Source organism: Castor canadensis, chromosome 6 (genome assembly GCF_047511655.1).
Source record: "Castor canadensis chromosome 6, mCasCan1.hap1v2, whole genome shotgun sequence".
NCBI classification, from domain to species: Eukaryota; Metazoa; Chordata; class Mammalia; order Rodentia; family Castoridae; genus Castor; species Castor canadensis.
This window is the reverse complement of record NC_133391.1, coordinates 20,353,824-20,376,747: the sequence shown is the minus strand read 5'-3', so window position 1 is coordinate 20,376,747 and position 22,924 is coordinate 20,353,824. Positions and strand designations below refer to the sequence as shown.

The 22,924-nt window shown below is 35.9% G+C and overlaps 1 protein-coding gene across 23 annotated transcripts in view; it reads right to left on the bottom strand.

The window, feature by feature from the left end:
- Sox5 (SRY-box transcription factor 5) overlaps positions 1-22,924 on the bottom strand; it is a 922,227-nt gene that overhangs the window by 352,047 nt on the left and 547,256 nt on the right. For 2 of the 23 annotated variants that reach the window (XM_074075846.1, XM_074075851.1), the window contains exon 1: positions 13,977-14,410. The exons of 14 other annotated variants lie outside the window; for them this stretch is intronic. In XM_074075846.1, the coding sequence (XP_073931947.1) occupies positions 13,977-14,227 (251 nt within the window). In that variant the 5' untranslated portion in view covers positions 14,228-14,410. Of the gene's footprint in view, positions 1-916; positions 7,658-7,682; positions 13,115-13,141; positions 13,240-13,976; positions 14,413-14,448; positions 14,839-22,924 lie in introns of those variants that run through there. 7 more of the 23 variants (XM_074075847.1, XM_074075852.1, XM_074075848.1 and 4 more) reach the window with 6 other exon arrangements.

Here is a 22,924-nt window from a genome sequence, read left to right as displayed (position 1 = left end):
ATGGAAGTTTGGAGAAACTGACAGTATCCATTGGGTGAATGACATACCCATATGTGCAAGTCAGTGTTACTACTGCAGCTTTTTAAAAAGTGATAAAATTTCACCTTCTTGTAGAAGACAACTAAGACAGAAGACAGTTAATAAAAACCTAAGTCTTTCTGACTCATTGCTTACCCTACTGGGCTGCAAACTACTAGAATCTAGATACAGAGAGATTTTCATTTTCCTTCATCCACAGAAAGATTTAAAGCAGCATCTTCCAATAAAAACACAATATGAACCACAGAGATGAGCTACACATGTAATTTTAAATTTTCTAGTAGACACGTTAAAATAGTAAAATGAAAGGCATGAATATATTTTAATGGTATAATTTAAGCCAATATATACAAGTATCATTACGATATACAATCAATATTAAAGGAAAAAATTAGTGCAATACTTTCCGTTGTTTTTTTCAACCTAAGTCTTTGATATCCAGTGTGTTTTACACTTATCACACATCTCAGGTCAGAATAACTACACTTCTACTGCTCAATAGTGTCATGATGGAAAGTACTTTACATGTTGGAAAGTACAGTAAAGAGGTATCCTGGCTGCATTTGTATGCACTTCACTGAATCATTTACTTCTTCCTCAGGTCTAAGAAGGTATCAAAAGCCAATGTGCAATTCCTGTAACCTAAATAAATCAATAAACTAATATATTCTAATAGCTTAATTTTCCTAATATCCAAAAATGAGAAACTATGTTTCACCTAAATAAAACACTATAGGTCAACTTAATACTTACTGAAATGCATTTGTGTGTATGGCCTATCCTATCTCTTCACAATCATTCTATAGATTTAAAAGCTTCTAATACGTAACATTCACCAATATTCTTCTATCGAGCATTGTGGCAGTTTCTCCCTCACCTTTAGGAAGATGAAATGGGTCCCGTAAAGATCTTCCTGTAATTTATGGTCTGCAGCATGATTTCTTTACTGTGATGAAGCATCCTGCTCAGATTTGATACCATACCTTCAAAATGAATGGGGAAGCACTAAACTCACTAGTGCTTCTGCATCGACTGCTGATTACGCGTGCCATGTGAAGATTCGGGCAACAGATCAGAATGCAACCTATCCATGAAGCAGTGTGTCATCTCACAACCATCTGGGGTTCTCATCCTAGGGGCCACTTGCTTAGTGTGTGTGCTCTGCTATCTTTTAATATCCTGAAGTGTAGCACGAAGACCTACTTTATAAGCAAAACCCATTTAGCCAGGATAAGAAGACTGACATAGAAGAGATTATGGAGGGAACAAAATTTTGGCTGAGACTCTTGTTTTCATTATTGAGCTGAAGAAAATCATTGGTTATACATGCTTTCAAAAACCCTATGGTTTTTCTAAGGTACCAATAAAAGTGATACCATTCATACCGTGGACAGTGGTCTCTTTCATATATTGCCTATAGTCACAAACTTAAGTGCCAAGCAGATGGTTGAAATCTGTTTTGTATAAAATGTGTGCTTTTTTTTCCAACTGTGTTCTTTGTATTCACATTCAGCCTAGGTTTTAGCCATCAAAACACTGGCACTATGTCGGTCATTAGCAGCATTTTAGACAACTGGCAACTAAGGTATTCACTGTTCTCCACAAAATGTTCAGCTAATATTTCCCAGATGTATAATTAAGGCAAAAGATCATCTTCTTAAATTGGTATCAGCACTGTGGATGGCTTCTGGTTTTCACAGATTATATCAGTGGAAAACAATTTTATATCAAAAATAAGGCTCTGCTTCTTGGGTGATTTTGTTGCTTGCTATCATTCTGCCTATAAAAGAAATCTACTTCTCCCACCATCACCTACGGTCTGAAGAATATGGAGCTAATGCAAAGCCTCTCGTGTTGCTTTTACTAGAAAATTTATACATACTGAATTCATATACATGATAAAGAGCTTACTTAATATTTTCTAGTTTTCAAACTTTTGTACAAATACTAGTTTAAAAAGCTCGAGTGTGTGTGACCTTCTGACATGAAATTCTCTGTATCTTGTTCAATAATTTGTTCCATAAAATCATTTATTTTCATGATTATATACAAATAAATGAAATTTAATTTATACAGCTTAAAGCACAGGACTTTGAAATCAGCAAATATACTTGGTATATATTTAATAATTGTAAAAAACAACTATTAGTGTACCAGATTTCCAACATATAAAATAGTAAAATAGGAGTTTATAAGAAGCAGAGGTAGGTATACTTGTATTGCTGATCTTAAAATACAAGTTATCTGGGATAATTATAAGTGCATTTAAAATAAATATAGCTGTAAATATCACAAAATTAAAATGTAAGTCAATCAACTTCTCATAGGTATTATATACTAAAATAATTTTCATGTATCTAACTTGTATGATATCAAACAATAAACAATTTTACCATAGTGTTGATCATTTTACACTGCCCAAAATGAAGCCTACTTTAAAAAATCTGAATCCAATGGCTTACATTCAGAGATATCCAAATTCTTTATACATTTTCATAAATTTAAGCTGCATTCATTAGCATTGGGGGTAAATAATGTTATAGTTATTTTTAAGCCCAATCCATAGATGCATGGCTAAAACCCAAAGAATTTAAGTGACTTATGCATCCCAAAGTTTGAATTCTTGATTTGGAAACTGTAGGAACATATGCCAACCTTGAATAGAACTAAATGCTAGACTATAAAATATATTAGCAGTAAGTTGTCCAACTGGATGATTTCCAAATTTTCTTCAGGTTTGACAGTAGGATATTTGCACATTTTTCTTTGGTCAGAGTTCTAAATGTATTTTTGGTTCAATAAGGTTCTTTTATTTTTTTTTTACAACCTTTATCTCTATACAAGGAGCACAAGAGAGTAACACTCATTTTTTATTCCTAAATTAAAAGTGGCAAACATAGAATAAAAATCCTATGTAATTAATAAAGCAAAGAATTTTAACATACCAAATTCTTGTACCAAATATATGAATCTATATGTAAAACTTGAACTAATTTATACAAGGATTTCATGATGCCCTAGACATATTTTCAAAGTAGAGGTAATACGGAGGGTCCTTTGACAATGTATCAGGGATTATGCTGATACCTTAGACACGGTCCTCAGATTGAAAACGCTTAAAACTACACTTTTTTTCCTTCATGCTGTGTCAAGAAAAAAAGCGGCATGCAATCTGCCAAATGTAAAATATTAACAATATGTGAAACTTGTGTTCTCAGATAATACAGCTTTTTAATGCATCTTTCAGGGGTTGTTCTAATTCCTTGCCATAAAGGAATTAGAAATTCTTTTCTTAAAATTACCAACTAACAATTAATGCACATTAAGTTGGCAAGCCTGACAGTAGTAGTTACGGTCATTTAATTTACTTGAGGAAATAATTAAAAATATTTCTCTGGACTACCTGTTTGGTTAATCTTGCTACTTTCCACCCAATGTTTTATTTCTTCATAGGAAGACATACAGACATAGATGGTCCATAGCCCTGTGTAACCATCATTCCCTTTTTGTTCTTTTATCTTGTCCTTATAAATACACATTCAGCCATCTGACCTAAATTGCCACTCTCATGCTTTTCCTATCTCCCCACAGTGCCTTGTTCAGCCATCCCCATATAATTCATCTTTACAATATTCGTAATTGTTGAGGGTGAGCTATCTTATATACCTGAGCATTTTAAGCACATGGAATGTGAATCTTACCTTTTCAAATACCTCAAATAGTTCATAGCACACTTGGGCACTTAATGCTGAATAAAAATTAGATGTGGTCCTCAGATTGCAAATGCTTAAAACATACTATGGTTACTTGTTCATGAACAATGACACCTAATTGACAGGTAAAATGAAGTGATTCCACATGTAAAGGCTGGTTACACGACAGAATCTGTCTCCAAATAGCTGCCAAAATGCAAGAACTTTGACATTGGAGACAAGAGCTGGACACCTTTCCAATGTAGTGTGAAGTGACGAAATTTAGAGTTGAGAGGTTTTAGAAGTCTGAGCCTATCTTCTCATTACACTTTTAAGACTCAAAGAGTTCTGTTTGAAAGAACTAAAACTTTAGATTATACATTCAGCTAATAACACATTTTACTGTATTACACTTCTCAAAAAACTCAGTGAAGATGCTGGCCAATGTAAACCTTAACCAAGCTAGAGAAAATTGTTTTATTCTTTAGGAGGAATATTCCAAACACAGACAGACAGACAGACAGACAGACAGACACACACACACACACACACACACACACACACACACACACACACAGACACACACACATTGTTACTCTGCTCTGGGTGCCCTGGGCCTCTTAACATTGAAATTTCCCTTTAGTGCAACCCCAAATCTCAAATCTTACTCAAGCATACCTTGCTTCACCCAACTTCTTCTATTCAAATTTTCCATGAAATATGCACCATAATAGCACCTTCAGGTTTTTTAAAGCTCTGTGGCACATGCCATAGGATTCTGTGTTGTAAAGAAGAAAACAGGAATGAACCTTGTCTGCATTTCCATGAAACAGTCTCCTTGCAATATACTCTTCTCCCAACTAAAGCTTCATCAGGAGTTGGTAGAATTTCTTCAAGGGGTCAATGGCCTAGAAGTGAACTGCAAACTTTTCTATCTCTCAGTCTGTCTATCTATCTATCTATCTATCTATCTATCTATCTATCTATCTGTATATATATGTGTCTGTGTGTGTGTGTACAATTGTTCTATCTCCCAAAGTAAATCCCTCATATAACTGCTAGTGACTCCCAATTATCTTTTAATTTACTTATAAAAGTCTACATCTTCTACTCATTTCAAGTCTTTTAATTGCCATCAGGGTCTTTTGGATAGGCTTCTGTTTCTCCTGAAGTATGCTTTTAAAACATTAAGCATTCTTAAACTGTTTATAAGTCAAATTAGATCCATTTTACTTTTCCAGTAATGCTAAGATTTTTAGAAACAATTACACTACCAAGATTTATACCCCATAATCCAGGAGGCTCAAAACCAATATCTTTTCCTCTGTTTCCCAAATTCTAGCTATGTTTAAGACAGGAGGAAACAGAAGTTTCACTCTCAGAAGCAGCACTAATTTTCTTTGCTTTTCCCTTCCTGGGTGTTGTGATTATGGGTACATTGAAAATCAAAGTTTTCTTCAGATCCTGGTGAGGCTGTTGGGGAGATGACAACCTGAATCTGATATTGTATATTCAGTTGCCATTCATTCAAGGTCAAAGTTGAATTAGTGAATGAATCAGAAATTAAAGAGTTTGACCACCAGTTAATTCCTTTTTCTATTAAATAATGGGAATGCCATACATTATCTTAATGAATCTTCAACTTGAGTCTCTTATACTATAGGTAAGAAAGAAGAAAGGAAATATTAACCTTGAGTTTATATGACATCTTCCTGTAATCTCTTTTCAAACATATTATGAAATTCAATAGCAAATATCAAAAAAGGGACAAAAGAAAGGGACACCAGGGCAGGAGGGAAAAAAAGAGAAAGTCTTTGGACTTTGTAAACTATTGCCCAACAAACTCTGGCCAAGGTAAATAACCAAAAGGAAGAATTGTAGGCAAATAAATAATAATGTAACTCCACAATTGGAACAAAAATATTTTAGAACTTTGTCAGGCAAACTACATTAACTATGAAGGAAAAATTAATAGCATAAAGTAGTCCATCTTTACTCTGCATCCTTTTATGTGAAGACACAGCTCTCACTCCAATGCCTATGCTGCTTTTCTCATTAGGGTGCTCTTTTATTGCATAAATATAAACATACTTAAAATGACACATCAACAGATCGCATGGAAAACTTTCATGATCAGTTCTCAAACAGCCTACCTTCCCCTTGGAATCTCTACCCTAATTAATGCAAAAACAGAAAACAAAAATCAGTACTAAAGTAAACCTTGACTACATGTTGAATAAATTTTCATTAAAAATGTTGCAAGAAGGCATGATTTAAATCTTGGTCTTCTCTACCAATAATTATGACATTATCAGCAGGCAAAGGAAGCTAACCCTTCCCCTTCTCTCAATAATATTCCTGAGCCTTAAATGAGAGGACAAATTCTGTAAGAAAGTGCTGCTCAGTGTCCCCATAACCTAACCTCTTAAATCACCAGTGACAAAATCTTACAGGTTTTTGGACTTTTTAGAAGGGGCTCTATACAGTCAACTTCATTCCTTTATAATACATTCTTTCTCAGTGCATTTGGTTCTTAGGTTTCAATGTCACACACACACACACAAAAACTTGGGACAGGGAGGGATCAGAAGTGTGCAAACAACATAATGAGACCCTGATGTAGCTCCACAATGAGAAATATTAAAGTATAGCCTCACAGACATTTTTAAGAAGGATCATGTCTTCTCTTTTTCTACATTTTCTTTTCTAAAACACACATTCTTTCAAAGATGTGAAGAGCAGAAATAGAAACGCTGTTACATATGAAAGTTTCAACCGATTCCATTCGCTGCCAGCAGCTTTTCTTTAGTGTTCCTCTTACCTACAGTATGTGTTGGCACTGGCAGGTAGCCCTAATTCGTTAGTAGCCAAATTATTTTTGTCCCTAAAGTACGAGAAATCTCCATAGCACATGAATGGGACATGGTTTACTAGTTTACACACATTTTTGTAACTCCAAGAAACCAAAACTCATTCACAAACGCTTTCATTTCAGCAAAGAGAAGGGCCACAGAACACCACTGATATCCCTTGGAATTCCTGGTCCTCCTTCTCCAGGAAAAAAAATGAAGGGAAAATTTCTTTTCAACTCCAATAAAGAACTTTGATCCTTAATGCAAGAAAAATAAACAGCTTTCTGTTCACCACACTCCACATTTCATTTAAGTCAAAACATTTCAGAACAAAGCATTAAGAAAAAAGGTCATTTAGTAATAAACTAAATGTCTACAGACCCACACTCATCATGACATCCTAGCAGGTTTAGATAGTATGGTTCACAATAACTAGTATCTCATGTTACACAATAACCAGACACATTTTTATACTGCTGCACCACCTTCATCAAGTTATAGAGAAAAACGTAAGGACAAGTAAGAAACACTTAAAATACATCACCCCAGTGATGATTCAACATCAGCAAGAAAAAAAAATCTGAATTTTAAAGCAGAACAATAGTAAGAGCTAAGTGACCGAAATGATACTTGGAAAAAGAGCAAGATGAAATACAATGAGCCAATATCCAGTTTGAATTAAGCTTCGACATTGATTTCAAATGTCTGTGAACGTCTACAAGCTTTTGTTTTTAATTTTCCTTCTGTCATGTTTTATGAGCAAAAAGTCCTTAAACTATCTTGTAATAGATTAATTACTTTCAAGCTGGGTGACAAAAGGGCATAATGACCAGAAAATGATACAAAAGAAACAGAAAATGCATGTTAACAACTTGATCAACAAACCTGGGTAATTCCAATGAAGTACAGATTAAGGTTCAGTGGTTCCAAACTGGCAGCATTCAAATTGGGTTCATATTTGGGTTTTTTGTTTTGTTTGTTTTTTTAAACCACCTGTCCTAAAACGACATTGTTTATGCTAATTATCTTTGTTTATGCCACAATTCTGTTTGTTTACTACATTCTTTTAAAATACCATATCCCTATAAACAGTTCTCACCAGAATTCTTCTAAATCTTGTTTCGGTCTGGTCCTCCTCGGCAGCCCAATGAGCAGAATGCAGCTCTATAACGAAGGCGCAAGAGCTGAGAGCAACCTGGAGGCTCTGAGTCCTCAGCCTGGCAGAGGCAGGGAGCACTGCTGAGGTTTCACTCTCAGCCTCCAAGGGAAAGGATACTGAGTGTGAAGACATGCACACCCCCCTATTGGACTGGCAGAACCATGCGCCACAGTAGCTCAGAGGAGATGTGTGAACTTTCAAGTAGTAAGAGAAGAGAATAGATGGCACTAAGGGAAGAGAGAGCAACCTCCAAATTGCAGGGAAGCCCACAGAAGTCAGAAAGAAGGAAGAGGTCTTCTCTGAGCCATTGTCAGCTCCTGATTCACATGGAGGAATGAGAGCCATCCCCCTAATGGATGTCCAGATACACCCTGTTCTAAGCAAAAGAACATCAGTCCTTACATTCTTTTTTCCTATTCTAAATACCCCTTGATCGTGTTCACTGGTGTAGTATTAGAATTTTACATTATTTATAATGATGATGCTGTCACTCAATGAAAAAGAAAGGACAAAAGGAAGGAGGGAGGGATGGAGAGAGGGAAGGAAGGAAGGAAGGAAGGACGGAAGGAAGGAAGACATTGCAATGTTTCAGTCCATTTCTTGCTCAACAAATTTTTTCCTTTAAGAAGAAGACATCTCATACTTTGGTAAATCTTTGAACGTCTTTACATCTGATTGCCATCACCTGACTCAGAGACTTGACATATTGAAATTGTATGTGAGTTTGCACCAGAGAGAAACTTAAATTGGTTTATTTCCCATGGTATTGATTAACCTCATTGAAATTATAAGTAAATAACAAATTATAGAAGGAAATAGAATCCATCAGTTACACTTACTTAACTAATCTATTAAAAGGATGGTATTCAGATTACACAATGCACATCTGCACTTACAATATATTCATGAGATGGCTGAAGAACTGACAGTGGAAAGAACAGACAGTAAAAGTCAGACTTAATCATGAATGTAATTTTGCTTTCTAAAGGCATTATGAAAAAATAATTAATTGCATTATGATGAAATTCACGTGAGTTAGCTTCCAACTCTATGGATGAGGAATGTGCCTAAAATCAGAACAAGTATTAGTATTTGCCTCCCATGCATGGTGCATGCACAGATTTTAGTTAAAAGCTCACCAAGAACAGGTAAATACTTGAACATATGCTTATGATATTGAGAAATGTAAGAATGCACCAGCATACAAAGTAATCATAATACTCACACTTATCTTTATCTATCAAACCTGCTCAACACTGAGCCATGCACAATGCCACCTGGCATTGAACCCTTTGTTGTTCTTGGTGATCGGTCAGGTCTCCTACCAAATCTTCAGGACAGAACTCCAGGATGTGTGGCAGAAGTATGGCTTAGGAACTACTTTATGCAAGCTGCACTCCAAACTAAGGTCTCAGCTCAGTCATCTTTCAAATTACTGAGATGGCAACTGAAGTCTATAATGAGCAAAAAGCAATTTTTCTTCTAAAAAGTGGTAGTAAGTGAAAAGTAAGTAAAATGACCAAAGGCAGGTATCAGAACATCCTGAAAGCATATTACCAAACTTGAAGGTTTATGGTTGCCATCAGGTGACAGAATGTGGACAGATAACTTGCCTTTGGTTCACACCTAGAGGTGACCTGCTAACCTGAACATACTTATCACCCATCAGCACAATGGTTTTTAAAAGTTTCTAATTAAGCTGAATAAATGTCTGAGTAATAAACATTTTATTAGTATAGTTAGACTTGTGTAATTAAAGTAGCAAGAATGTCAGAGATACTCTTGGAGCCATCAGGTAGTAGTTTTGGGTGGCAATTTTGCAAAGTATTTTTTATACTACCTTGGGTGTATTTCTTTCTTTATAAAAACACCTACAAGTTTTATGATGGGACAAAAACATTATTTCTTTAGTTCATCTGATCACAAATAAATTTGATGTGAATATGAAGTATGTAAGCTAAGTTAAATTTCACTGTAGAGGCTTTCTACTTCAATGTGCACTTCAGCCTTAGAAAAGGGGCTGTGTGCTGTCTGCACCCGTTTTGAGAGAAAACAAACAGATGACCTATAAGCTTAATTTGCTTCATCCACTACCTTCAATCCCAACTTTTTTCTCTTCCTAGAAATTATCAGACCTGTCTTCTCATCAGTTATTTTATGGTGGCTTTTTAATTAAATCCCCGGGATAAAGCAATTAGAAAGTGTAACAAGTAGCCTACTCAGAAAACTATTATATTACAAATAGGAAAAACGCAAATGAACAGGAAAGAAATAGAATGCAACATTAGTGATAAACTATCAATTATTTTTCATTCATCAGAAGCTAATATTGAAATTTAAGGCAAATATTTAAAATATTTTTATTCTAGGACTATCAAGAAATAAATGATATTCTCAACCCCCCAAAAATCCCTTAAGTCACACTATTTCATAATTTACTTTCAGATAAATGTATAAAGTCATTGATTTCTATAAGCAAATTTGTAGGAGAGTTGAGGCATCCATTCTCCTGACGCTGTTAGTAACATTTAGACCATGGTGCCACTTGTCTCTGCTCTAAAGAGCAAGACGTAAAAGATTTTTCTTACAAACAATTCTTCATAACACACTCTGCCTTTTCATCTGTCACCTGAGAATTATGTCTTTTCGTAATCATAATCAGTTATGGCAGGAAGGCTTGAAAAAAATGAAATAGTTCAAGGTTTTGACTTTTTAAAATTACTTTCATTGGCTCTACCGACTAAACAATTTTTAACAGACAATGAAACTGTTTCTACTGCTTAACTATTTAACATTTTTCATTTGTCTGAGAATATTGACCACGCAGCTACAAATGCAGGCATATACATATCTATATCCGAATTTGGGTCCAGGTATTGGAGTTTTGAATATTTCTTAAAGTTTCAAAGAGAGTACAGGTTGGGAAGAAGAACAGAAGATGAACGATACCAAGGAAATTAGAAAAATGCATCGCGTATATTTCTATACTGCATAAGCCCCAAGCAACTTATTTATGTCCTGTACATCAAAGTTCTCTGTTCCGTAAAGAAATTTAGGAGTCCTGTCAGATTCCCGAATAAGACTGAGTGAAAACACATCTATGGCAGGTGAGCAAACAGAATAAAAATGAACAGTCAATAGAAATGAGCGACTTATTCAATGGAAGTTGCAAATAGTTGAAAAGGCAAAAATTCTGATTACAGATGATGGGGTAGTTGCATATAAATATGTCTCCTTTGGAGAACAGTAACGTTCAATATCGTGACTGCATGGTACACTCTATGTGAGTGATTAAGATACACTCACTGGACAAAATCAGTGTAAACAAACTAATGATTTACTGAAATTTTTGTATGTATTGCTGATTATAACAAAAGGGAAATTATTAGGAAATTTTAGAGTGTGTCACATTTTTCAAAATTATTGTAACTACTAATATTTACAAATATGATGTCCATACTACAACCTATTGATTATCACTTGCTTATTTAATTAAGCCAGTTAGCAAAGCATGCCTCTGGGCGATAATAACAATTTTTTTTAAAAAAATGAAATTCTCACAGGAGGAGAAAACAATGTTAAGAGGTTTGAGCATCAGAATAGAAAAGTTTGAAAAGAGGTAATTGAAAAAATACAAATAAAGTTCCCAGCAGGAAGCTTGCCTGTATAGAGAAATAGGCTAGAGTCTGTTAATATGTAACTACCTTTTTATAAGAACGATCTGTTCACAGGCTCACAAATCAGACTTGGAGTTTTATTTCCAAAAAGTATAATTAGAATTCAAGAAAATGATCACTTAAGTACTACTCTGCGCATGCCACAAAACTTACTGTGCTACATTAACAAATTGCTACATTAGGCAATAGTATGTTCCAGTATAAAGAACTTCAATTTATATGTGGGAAATGAGGCTATATTTACAAATAACAGGTTACTAATTTAAAGAGTTAATACAGAAAACTTGAAAAAAATTAATTCACAGCTGTGAAGAAAGCTCAACCTTTCCCTGGAACTATCTAGTGAAGATGTACCTTCTTAATTAAAAAAAAAACAAGGAAATGAAAGGAAGGCAGTATTAAAGTCTGCACTTTAGATGCTGCTCTCTCTTCCTTGATCTGACACTGGCTTTTCTACTACGTGACCACGTCCAAGGCTTATTTTATTCTCAATAGCCTTTTTCTCTTCCATTGCTTCACTTCTCAAATGTTTTAATCTTTGTCCTTTCTTTTTTCGTCTTTTCATATCAAATTCAGTCGTTTGAGCGATGAACAGCTTGACTTAGCATATTTTTAACCAGCTGGTCTAGCACCTAGCTTGCATTGCATAGTCAGATACAACAAATGTTTATACAGAAGGTAGCTTTCATGAAAATGAAAAAAAAAGCCTGGGTATCATGCATCCTGGCTTTTTTTAGCTTTTTTTTTTTTTTAAATTCGCCATACAGAATACAAAGTTTGAATTCTTTTTAATGGCAAACAAAAATCTATTTATAGTTCAAAAAATGAACTTGTGCTGGGATAAGAACTCAAATTTAAAAATTGCAATGTGTACTTATAAGAACATGGAGAGGGCTAAAATTTTTTCAAAGCCTGCTTTTCTTGCAACATCAAGTGGAAGGTATTGCACATACTTCTCTAGATAGGAGCAACTCAATTACAGACACACTATCCTCATCATAGCAAAAGGGAAAAATACAGTAAATCAAAATGTAGGTAAGACAGCTCGCACAAAAAGTGGCCACTGAAACTTAGAGAGGGTACAGCCCTGCCCCCCCACCTTTTGACACTTCAAGAGTAATCAACTAATATATGACTGTGATGCTAAATTATCTTGGAAAAAAAAAACCTGCTCTCTTTTATCAACAAAAGGTCATGTGCTCTCCTGAGCAGTTTCCAAAGTTTTACGGAAGAATCAAATAGGAACTTATAGCCTCCGTTTTAACCACAAGGAAAGCCTTCTGTCACTTCAGAATTTACATGAGACAGAGATGCTGAATACTGTAACAGGCTGCACAAAAACATCTTTAAAAGGTGAAGAAGGGGAAGGAGAAAAATCAGCGGGGGAAGGAGAAAAATCAGCGAGGGAAGAAAGTAAGAGAATGAATGAGGAAGAGAGAAGCAGCACATGGAGAGAAAGATGCTGATCGCTCATTTCATTTCCTGTTACAGGACGCAACCCAAAAACCTCAGCACAAATCCCAGAGACTTTGTAAATCAGTTCAGTTTGGTCCGGGCTAGCACCAGGACAGCCAGCTAAGGAGACTGCAGACGCCCTGGCTACAAGCTTGTCTGACTACCGCATTTGGGGGAGCATCTTCCAAGGGGTTCACATACTGCTTAAAAGGGCAGAGTTGTACTTCTGCATATTAGGAAAAAAAAAAAAAACAAAACTGTACTCACCTTTCAAACTCCTGAGGTAAATCAGGGTCAGTAAGCATGCTGGAAAAGCTCAATTTCCCTTTGTCACAGCAGCCACCTATGATCGCTTCCAACTGAACCTGTCAAGTGAGTCCAACCCTCCTAAACCAATTGATTCTCCTCTCTCTCTCTCTCTCTCTCTCTCTCTCTCTCTCTCTCTCTCAATCTCTCACTCACTCTCTCCCTCCCTCTCTCCTTCTCTCTCTCCCTCTCCCCCCTTTCCCCTCCTCTCCCTCTCCTAGGACTCCTTGACCAGTCTCTTAAAGGGGTAGTGCACTTCCAGCAGCAGGGTCTGGCTGCTCCCCCTCGAGCGAGCTGTGGCTTCCAGGCACTTCACAACCTCAGGGTGCCCGTCCTTTCCTTCTGGTTCTCTCTCTAGCCATCGCCCAATGTGAGAAGTCAACTCATTTAACACGTCTCCGTACTCTCTCTCCTCCAAATAATAAAAGTCACACGCGCACACGCACATACGCACGCAGTATGATTTTGTAAAATACATTTGCCGCTGATTAAAAAAGAAGTGTTTATCATAATGAAACCCAGATCAAACTACATTTATTAACTAATTAAGCTAAAAAAATTAGGTGTTAGGAACGGCATTTTTACACAAAGAATTGTTATTCCTTCTCACCCCTTTCTAGGCTTTCTCCAAAGCCACACGGAAACACACACACTCACACGCACACACACACTCACACGCACACACACACTCACACACAACAATCAGGCATTGTTCTGGGGGAAGAAAAGCAACTTTGACAGATTGAAATATAGCAGAGGCCCCTTCAAGGAAACCTGTAAACAACTTGTCACTCACTCTGTCCGTCTCACTGCTAGCTCTTGCTTTCCACAAAGTGGTGCGAATGTCCTGGCAACCCAGCAAACTTTCCTTAGCTCCGAACTCCATATAACACGACGTGCAGTGTGGAGGGGAACCGGTGTCCACATGCCAAAATAACACACGCAGCCGGACAAAAATCTACAACCAAAACCCAAACCCAAAGCAAAAGATGGGGCTGACCAAGTGTCCTGTTGAGGACAGCTGCGAAGGTCAGGGGTACCAAGCATCCCCTGGTTCTGGGTTTCTTTAATTTCCTCTGCCCAGGCAGCCACAGATAACAAGTGGACAAGCTATGGCTTCACAGATCCTGAGCTGACTGGCAAGGCACAGCCTCCAGAGCAGGTCCAATTATCTAGATAAAAATCTGGCAGGCGAGGAAGGTAATCAGGTAATGTACCTTTGACATGAAGTGACAGAGGCACATACATACACACGGAGCGACACTTACACAGACATGCATGCGGAGACGGTGGCTGCCCTGTGCACCGCAGCATCTGGCCAGAGAGCCAGCACACACTCACCACCACGAGATAGTGTGCATTCTTCACACACACACACACACTCACTCACTCAGTCGCTCACACGCTCTCCACTCCTACTGGGAGGGCTCATTCTGCACAAAAGGCTAGGGAAAGAGAGGAAAAAAAGGCCTCCATTGTTGAGAAGGCAGGTCAGTTGATTAGATTTTCTGTGGAGAATTCCACGAGGAAATTCCCTTCAAAGCCGGAGTGATTAACTGGGGGCTATTCTGGAAATGGAGCAGACAATGGCTCAACAGTCTGCACAGCCAATGTCCAGGCTGGCACTGAACTCACTTCAAAAAAAAAAAAAGAAAAGCCAGACTCCCTGTTCTTTTCCACACGTCCCCCAGCCCCCTCCCCTCCTTCCAACTTCCCCTCCAATCCCTTTTATTTTGCAGCTGGACAACATTAAGGGCCTTTAAAACCACAAGGGTTGACCCCACAGCAGTTTGATTAAGTCCCACTTTTTTTTTTTCCTGGCGACAGGCAGACAGTAAGTTTACTTTTTTAGACAGACACAATGACAGACTGTACACAGATTCCGAACAGAAAAATCAATTGTTCACATTCTCATATTAGCAAATTTGTTTTTCTTTCAAAGCTTGTAATTTTTTGGACAAAGTTGATAAGAATGAAGTGCATCATTTGTGAGCTATCCTAAAAATGTATGCATCTGTGCTACCAAATCAACGTGGAATAAGATTTAAACCTGTCACTATGGAGTTAAGACATTAACAAAACACAGAATTATGACCCACCCTGAAAAAGCTGTTAACAGGGACATGGCAAAGATGACTTGGTGCTGACGTGATCTTCATTTTCAGCAGTTGGGGAAGGGGAAAAGATGTTACTCATTATTTTTATTACAGCAACAACCAATTTCTACATAGAAAAATGAGAAAATTGTTGCATTTATTTTAAACATCCATTTGGGGCCCTGGAGGGACCTATAATCTAATGCACTCTAATTGATAATGTATATAAAATTGTATTTTTCTTCTGTTAATGGTGGCCACAGGAATTGGTGTACAGTAACTATAGAGCTACATGCACTTTAAACATATTGAAATTTTTTCTAATGAGGAAAACTTGGTTTATCTTGTATCAACAGAGAAAAATGAAGAAAGAGGAAGGGTGAGTGACAGGGAGCCAGGGGAGTTGGAGTCAGGAAAAGGAGGAGGCAGGGAGGAGAGGAGCAGGGAGTGCAGGAGAAGGAGACACAGTGGCAGCACAAAGATAAAAACAAAGATAATGGCCATAGGCAAGGGTGCTGAGATCTGTATGGTCCCAGCTGCTGTCGTGCTACAGCTACTACCTCTACTTGTTTCTCAGGGGCTCTAATCCAGAAGGTCACCAGTGCAGGTAAGGAAGAGTGCTAGTCTCTGAGGCCAAGGACAGAATCCAGGAAACATGCTCAGCTCAGCATCTGTCTTGTGTTTAGTTTTCTTCTAACAGCCACTTAATATGTGCATGTACAAATGTCAAATAAACACAACAACATATAGGAAAATGCAAAATGGCTTGAAAGCTTGGATCACACCATGATGTATAAACATCCTGTACCGTCCATACCAAATTATTTCCTACCAAGAACCAGATAGAAAAATGTGTTCAGTGTAATAATGACATCCCAATAACGATGATTTGAACTAATGCAAGTCTAAGATCATAAGAAATTTGCTCACGTCAAGTAGCTCATGGATTTTACACAGGGTAGAAAGGAGTGGGTATATGCACAACCTTAACTTTCCCAGTGGTTAGACGTGGACAGGAAGAGTTTAAAGTCATACAGCTGCTTAGTAGATCATTTGTCCTCTGAAACCAGATCACTCATCACCACTGTAATATGGAATAAACTTATCCCCCAGAAATTATTGCTTAATAAAAGTTCCAAGATAGGGCTAATGTTTTATGTGACCTAAAAGGTAATTGTTATTAAAATTACATTTTTATCATTTTGTTATCATTAAGATTTTACTGTATTTGATAGTTGAACAGAATGAATAATTTTTAATATTCTGCAAAAGTTTCCTTTCATTTGAATTCTAAAATACAAATTAGCATTTCTGCCACAGTTTAGGATGTCAGCAATATGAACGATAGATCCAAAATGTTTTGCTATGCAATCATTCGATCAATCTAAGGTTTAATATTAAGTGACTGTTACTTACAAATCATTTTTATTTTATAGTAAATGTTAAAATGTTTAAATGCTTCATAATTAGCACATAATATGTGTTAAATAAATATGCAATTATCAGCTATCTGAAAAAGTGATGATGTATGCATCACCAGATTAGGACAGTAGGTTTCCTAAGAAGTGTGGATTGAGATACACCTTTACATTCATGAAACAGCTAATAACTGCTTACTAAAATGTTAATGACTTATGACAGAATTAAAGAAATATTTATAAAAAGTCAAATTATTATTAACCGCTATTATTAAGAAATTCAAATTAATTGTTTAGTATCCAAGCCTCCCAGGTTTAATATGGTAAGTAAAATTAAAATATGCAAATGAATACAAGTAGTAAAGGGAAGTTAGCTGAGCAATACTTAAAGTGATGGGTGATGTGAGTATGACCTACAAACATAGATATACCGGCCTAAATACATCTTCTGAAGTGACCAATGTGCACAGGAAATAGGAACTCTGCCAAACAACTTTGCTATCCTGAGACTGACACTTCTTTAGCAGAATTATAGAAAATGAGATGAACTTGGAAAAGTGTGCTTTTGAGCTCACCTTGTCCCCTCTGCAAACACCAGAGGGAGAGTACCACAGGCTCAAGAAACAGAAGATATGCTAGAGAGCACCGTTGAACAACTCTCCAAAAGAACACCAGGGACTTTTAAGATCATACACAAGTTATTTCCAAGTATCATCCTTTTCAGTACCGCTTTAAGCAAGCATTTCTAGTATTTGTTCCTTACTTTAGGAGGACATATTTCATTCCCTTGTTTTAGGACAGAATTGCTAAATAGCTTCTGTTTTAATAACTGACATTGAAACCTGCACTCATAGGTACAGATTACACTTCAGTATTTGAGATGCATTCTTACCATTCAGCTGCAGTTTTCACACTTCGTGAAATTTGGAAGGCTACTTTTGAGAAATAAAACTGTGAGGATTATAATTATAATGAAATCAGGACATATCAGTGTCAGGCAATACTAAAATTACCTTGACTTAAGCCGACATGAGAGGCATTAAGAGGATCCCCTCTCCATGCTACTTTGTTTTTAAAGTCCCTCCTCCCCTCCAAAAAAAAGCAAACACATAGCACTCCCTCTCCAAAAACAATAAAATAAAAAAGGGAATTCCAACCAATATACGTCTATGAGCCATTCATCAGATGCCCAGGGAGCATGTAGCTTAAAACTCTGGCTTGGTGTATACTAGTCTTGCAATGTTGGATTGCTTCAGAAAAATACCTAAGGAATTCAATAGCCTATCTTCTTCTTTAATGATCTAAAATTCAATTATTCATGTAAACATATGTGAGGGAATTATCTACAAACTCAAGGTTCTTCTACCTTCATGCTCTTCCGTTACCTGTTGGTTTGTTAGAATATATAGGCAAACTACCTTCACATTACTTATCTTTAGAACCCATTCTGCAAGAACACCTTCACCTTGGAAACTCCAGTAATGTCATTTCCAGTGATTGCTTCACTGTTTGATCTTATTATTTATCTCCTTCAGAATAACTTTAATTTTTAAATGATAACTTTTTTCTTTGAGGATTTTTTATCTATAGGAAATATTTAATACTCACCATGTCATTTAGTAGTTAAGATGGCTGTATGAGATTTGAAGCACTTTTATTCCAATTTCAAATGAGGACTGGAAAGTAGTAAGTGCAGAGATGGAGAACATGTCATCTTTCCTCTGAAGGTCTCAAAAGGCAACATGTCTCTCAGATACAGCATAAGAGCAATTCTGTGTTGACTAATAAGTACATTTTAATGCCATCTGACTGCCCAAACTGTGGACAGAGTTGTTTCAGCAACAACTGTCCAATTTTCACAAATGGCTTGATTTAAAAGTGACTCTTTATATAACAGTTATGACAGTTAAAGAATAGGATTTTATTCTCATTTATGGTGATAACAAACACCACAATTGGTACTATCCTAGTAATTTGATCCTATTTTAGGGATAATTTTGAAAGGTTCCCCTTTCTAATGTGTTTATAATTTTGTGAATCCAGGGAAAATCCATGGGCTAGTTTTCTGCTTCCCATGCAACAAGTCTGCAAATGGAATTTCTGTTTTACAAACCACTTATTTCAAGCCCAGGCATCAAAATATGGCCAACTGAATTCATGCTTTCTTTAGTTTTTTCAGTAATTATATAACCTTTTCTCATTGTAACAAGGGTGATGTCTATGGTTGTTACTTGATAAGAATGAAAAAGGACAGGAACCACCGGTTCTGGTGATTAAGATCAGGTTTTTGTTGAGTGAAGGATTCATATAACCAAGTGATGAGAAGCCATTCAAATGAGACCACACCTTTACTAAGTACTCTTGGACACCAAACTTCCTACATTGTAATTTTTCAACTTGGAAAAAAACCTGTAATTTTACCTAGAACTAAGGGCAAGTGAGAAGTAGCAAGATTTTATTGCTACAAAGTCGCTTGGCTTCATCCTTGTTAAGTAACATCTGCAAAATATTCCAGTACCCATAATTCAGAAAAGATCTCCCAACATAAGTATATATGTGATTTCTTTATGTCAACTACTCAGAACAGATATGAGACTTAAAACTTAACTAAAGTAGGAAAAGGACTTGAACCTACATACTTTTTTAACTTTATTGTCTATGTCCTATCCTTTTCTTTGTGCACTAAATGAGAGGAAAACACATCTTATTCATAGTGGATGTGGATAAGATCTATTAACAATGGTTGGTATACTTACAGCTAGACTAGCACAGGGGAAAGTATAGGTAAGGTGCAAGCCTGGAGTTCTGTGCTCTGAGAGTCCTTTTACCGCCTTGCTAACAATGCCACCTTTCCTCAGTCTTTAACAACTTAAGGAATGTCATTTCTAAGGTCACTTCCAACTCTAAACTTCTTCTATAATCTCTTCTTTGATAAATCAATTTATAATTTTCAAAATAAAATAACGAAAATGTTCACCCTCTCAGTCATATCCCACGTTTATCTTGTTTTAAAAGTTTTAAGACTAGTTCCTGCAACTGATAAATTATATTGCCTCTTTAATTTTTTTCAGTTAAATTTTATTTCATTTACTTATTTCATTTTTGGTGGTTCTGGGTTTTGAATTCAAGATCTGCTTGCTAGGTAGGCACTTGACCACTTGAGACATGCCCCCAGCCCCTTTCGCCTTAGTTTTTTTTTTTCAGATAGGGACTCATATTCTTGCCTGAACCTTGAGATCCCCCTACTTATACTAGGATTACAGGTGTGAACCACGATGCCCAGTTCATGTATTGTTTTATTCCTGGAATGGCTTTAAATCTTGATCTTCAATATCTCTGCCTCCTGAGTAGCCAGGATTACAAGTGTAAGTCACCATGCTAGCTACTGACCCTTTAAAATATAGCATAACTGTACATTCACATATCAATATGAGAAAGACAAGTTTTTCTAATTAAAGCTAACTAAGTTAAATTAAGTTAAAATGACCAGAAAAACTTAATTTGCCACTAAAAAGGGTGATGTTTTTAAAAGGACTAACTTATGACAAATTACTGTACTTCTGATTGTAAATTTTTTTGTGTTTCAATTTCAAGTCACAATTTTCATATTCTCTGAGAAGTTCAATTATATTTGCATCTAATTTAATGAAGGGATTAAAAGCAGTTTCTCACTATATATTGAACACTTCACATGTGGGATGGGACAGTGACAGGTATGCAGGGAAAAATAAAAATAGGGATTGTGCCTTTATCCAAAATTTGAAAACATCAAATGAAAAACTGAAAGGTGAACTACAAGTTTGTAATGCTAGAAATCTTGGAAGGGAAACTGCTTTCCAGAATGCCTCGTTTTTCCAATGCATTTTGTGGCACTGCGAAGAACTGCAGCCAAATATACAGCTTCTTTTTTGTTTCATGTTACTGTTAACAAAATGAGTTAATCTTCGTTTAGAAAATAATTCAATCAGATTATGCACAGGATGAAAAAGAAAAACAAAAAGTAGACATTAGTAAATGAAAGTATTCATTGATCATTTACAGAACCTTTAACTTACACTTATATTTTAAACCATCCCTACATATTCAAATTTCAATTTTAAACCATTTACTTTCACAAAAAAAAAAGACAAATTACATTGATCCAGGTATTGTGGCACAAGCCTGTAATTCCAGATACATGGGAGGCAGAGACAGGAAGATGGCAAGTTTGAGGGCAATCCAGGCAAAGCCAGAGGCAATACCCCGTCTCAAAAACAAAAGGATTGGGAGTGTAGTTCAAGTGATAGAGCACTTGCCTAGCATGCACAAGGACTGAGGTTCACTCCCAAACATCTCCCCAAAAACGTAAATTGTCCTGAAGTTGAATAACTCTAGGTGACAAATGGCATATTACAATTTTTTAAAACACCTACATATTAATTGATTTAAAGAAATCATAGATCTGTAATAACTAATGTTTAATTTTAAACCTTGCATAAAGTCTAAGCATAGGTTAAAAGACTAACCATTTGTGAAATATTTGCCAACATTCTGAGCACATCTCCAGAAAGTAAAGCTAAAAATCTGAGGTCATCAATGCTCTTCATAATACAGGAGCCAACTTCCAATTTCCTCAGTCTCTCCATAGGTGGGTCATTATGCGTGATCTTATGAACAAGTAACTTAATAAACATTGTTCGGCTCATAGAGCCTGAATTTTGCGAAGCATATTGTGAGAAAAAAAAGAGAGCACACATAAAGATTTTTCTAAGCATCTTTCTTGGGCTGAGCCCTGTGATAAAAGATGGAGGCTCCAAGTCAATTTTTATTAAAAATAGAATTATGACTCTGGCCAGGACATGGGCAATATTGCTTGTTTCATGATTATCAAGTTTTTACTAACTAGATAGCAATGATTTCCCTAAAGTTATGCTTCTTTAATTTTTCCCAACAAATTTAGGGAAAGTATTGGACAAGAATTAGCTGGCTTCTGATTTCACAACAACCAAGAGGGAGAAAGACAATTTGAACCTAAGTTGATTACAAATGGACTTCCTATTAAACTCTACAAGAGAGCTACTTTACTTCCAAAGCTTATCTGCAGTACAAGTGAAAATGATAAAAGGCTCATTTTGGGAAACAAAATCCTGTGTGAAGTTTAGGGAAACAAACTTCTGTCCCAAATAACATGACCAATGTCTGAACTTTAAGATTTTAAAATTTGCTTCTTATGTACTTAATAAATACGTATTAGAGAATCAATTGAAAACACCCAGAAGCACTATGAGAATACAGAACTACACAGGGAAACAAAAGTAATATGTTGAAATCAATAGTTTTCATATATATGATAATACCCAGTTATTAGGGATAATGGGGAAAAGACCCCATTAGCATTGGGAACACAAAAGATAGAATATCTAAGGGCAAATTCATTCATACACAAAACCTGTTTGAAGAAAACTTTGAGAAAATATGGAAAGTCATACAAAGCTCCTGGAGAGATAGCGTAATACTGATACCTTAAAATATGAATTCTTCCTAAATTAATCTATAAATAATAGTGAGCTCAAAAATAAATACCAACATATGTTCAAAGAACCAGATGAGCTCATTCAAAAGTTTTATGAAAAAATAAACAAGGGTAATCAGAAAATCACTGAAAAAAATAAGAATGAAGGGTTAGCTTACAATAAAAGATAAATAAAGAATATGTAGTATTATGACGAAAAGCTTGTCATATGAATGAATTGAAAAAGCAATGGAATAGAGGGAAGGTAGAGAGAAGAACCCAAAGTCACTCTTTTCCAGTCATAAACAATATAGATGGCATTCAGGTAATGCTGTTTGAGTACCTCATGATTAGTATGAACAGGAATTTAAGTCCAAATTGACCTAATATTTACATGTAAAGAATAAAACCATAAATTATCAGAAAGGAACATAAGCAAACTCAATTGTATTTTTGGAGAAGAGAAAAGGATTATTAACACTGGATAAAAATCCAGAAGCAATAAAACAAAAGATTAATAAATCCATCAACATAAACACCAAAAACTTTGAAATGAAAAAGTTGCCATAAAAATAAACAGATACTCAACAATTACCATATCCAAGGAAAGGGCTACCATCTAAGATAAATAACGAGCTCTTTAAACCAATAAGAGAAAGGTCAGCAACCCAATAGTAAAACAGCAAATAATATAAACTGTCAAAAAAAAAAAAAAGAAAATAGAAAGTCTTCTTAAACA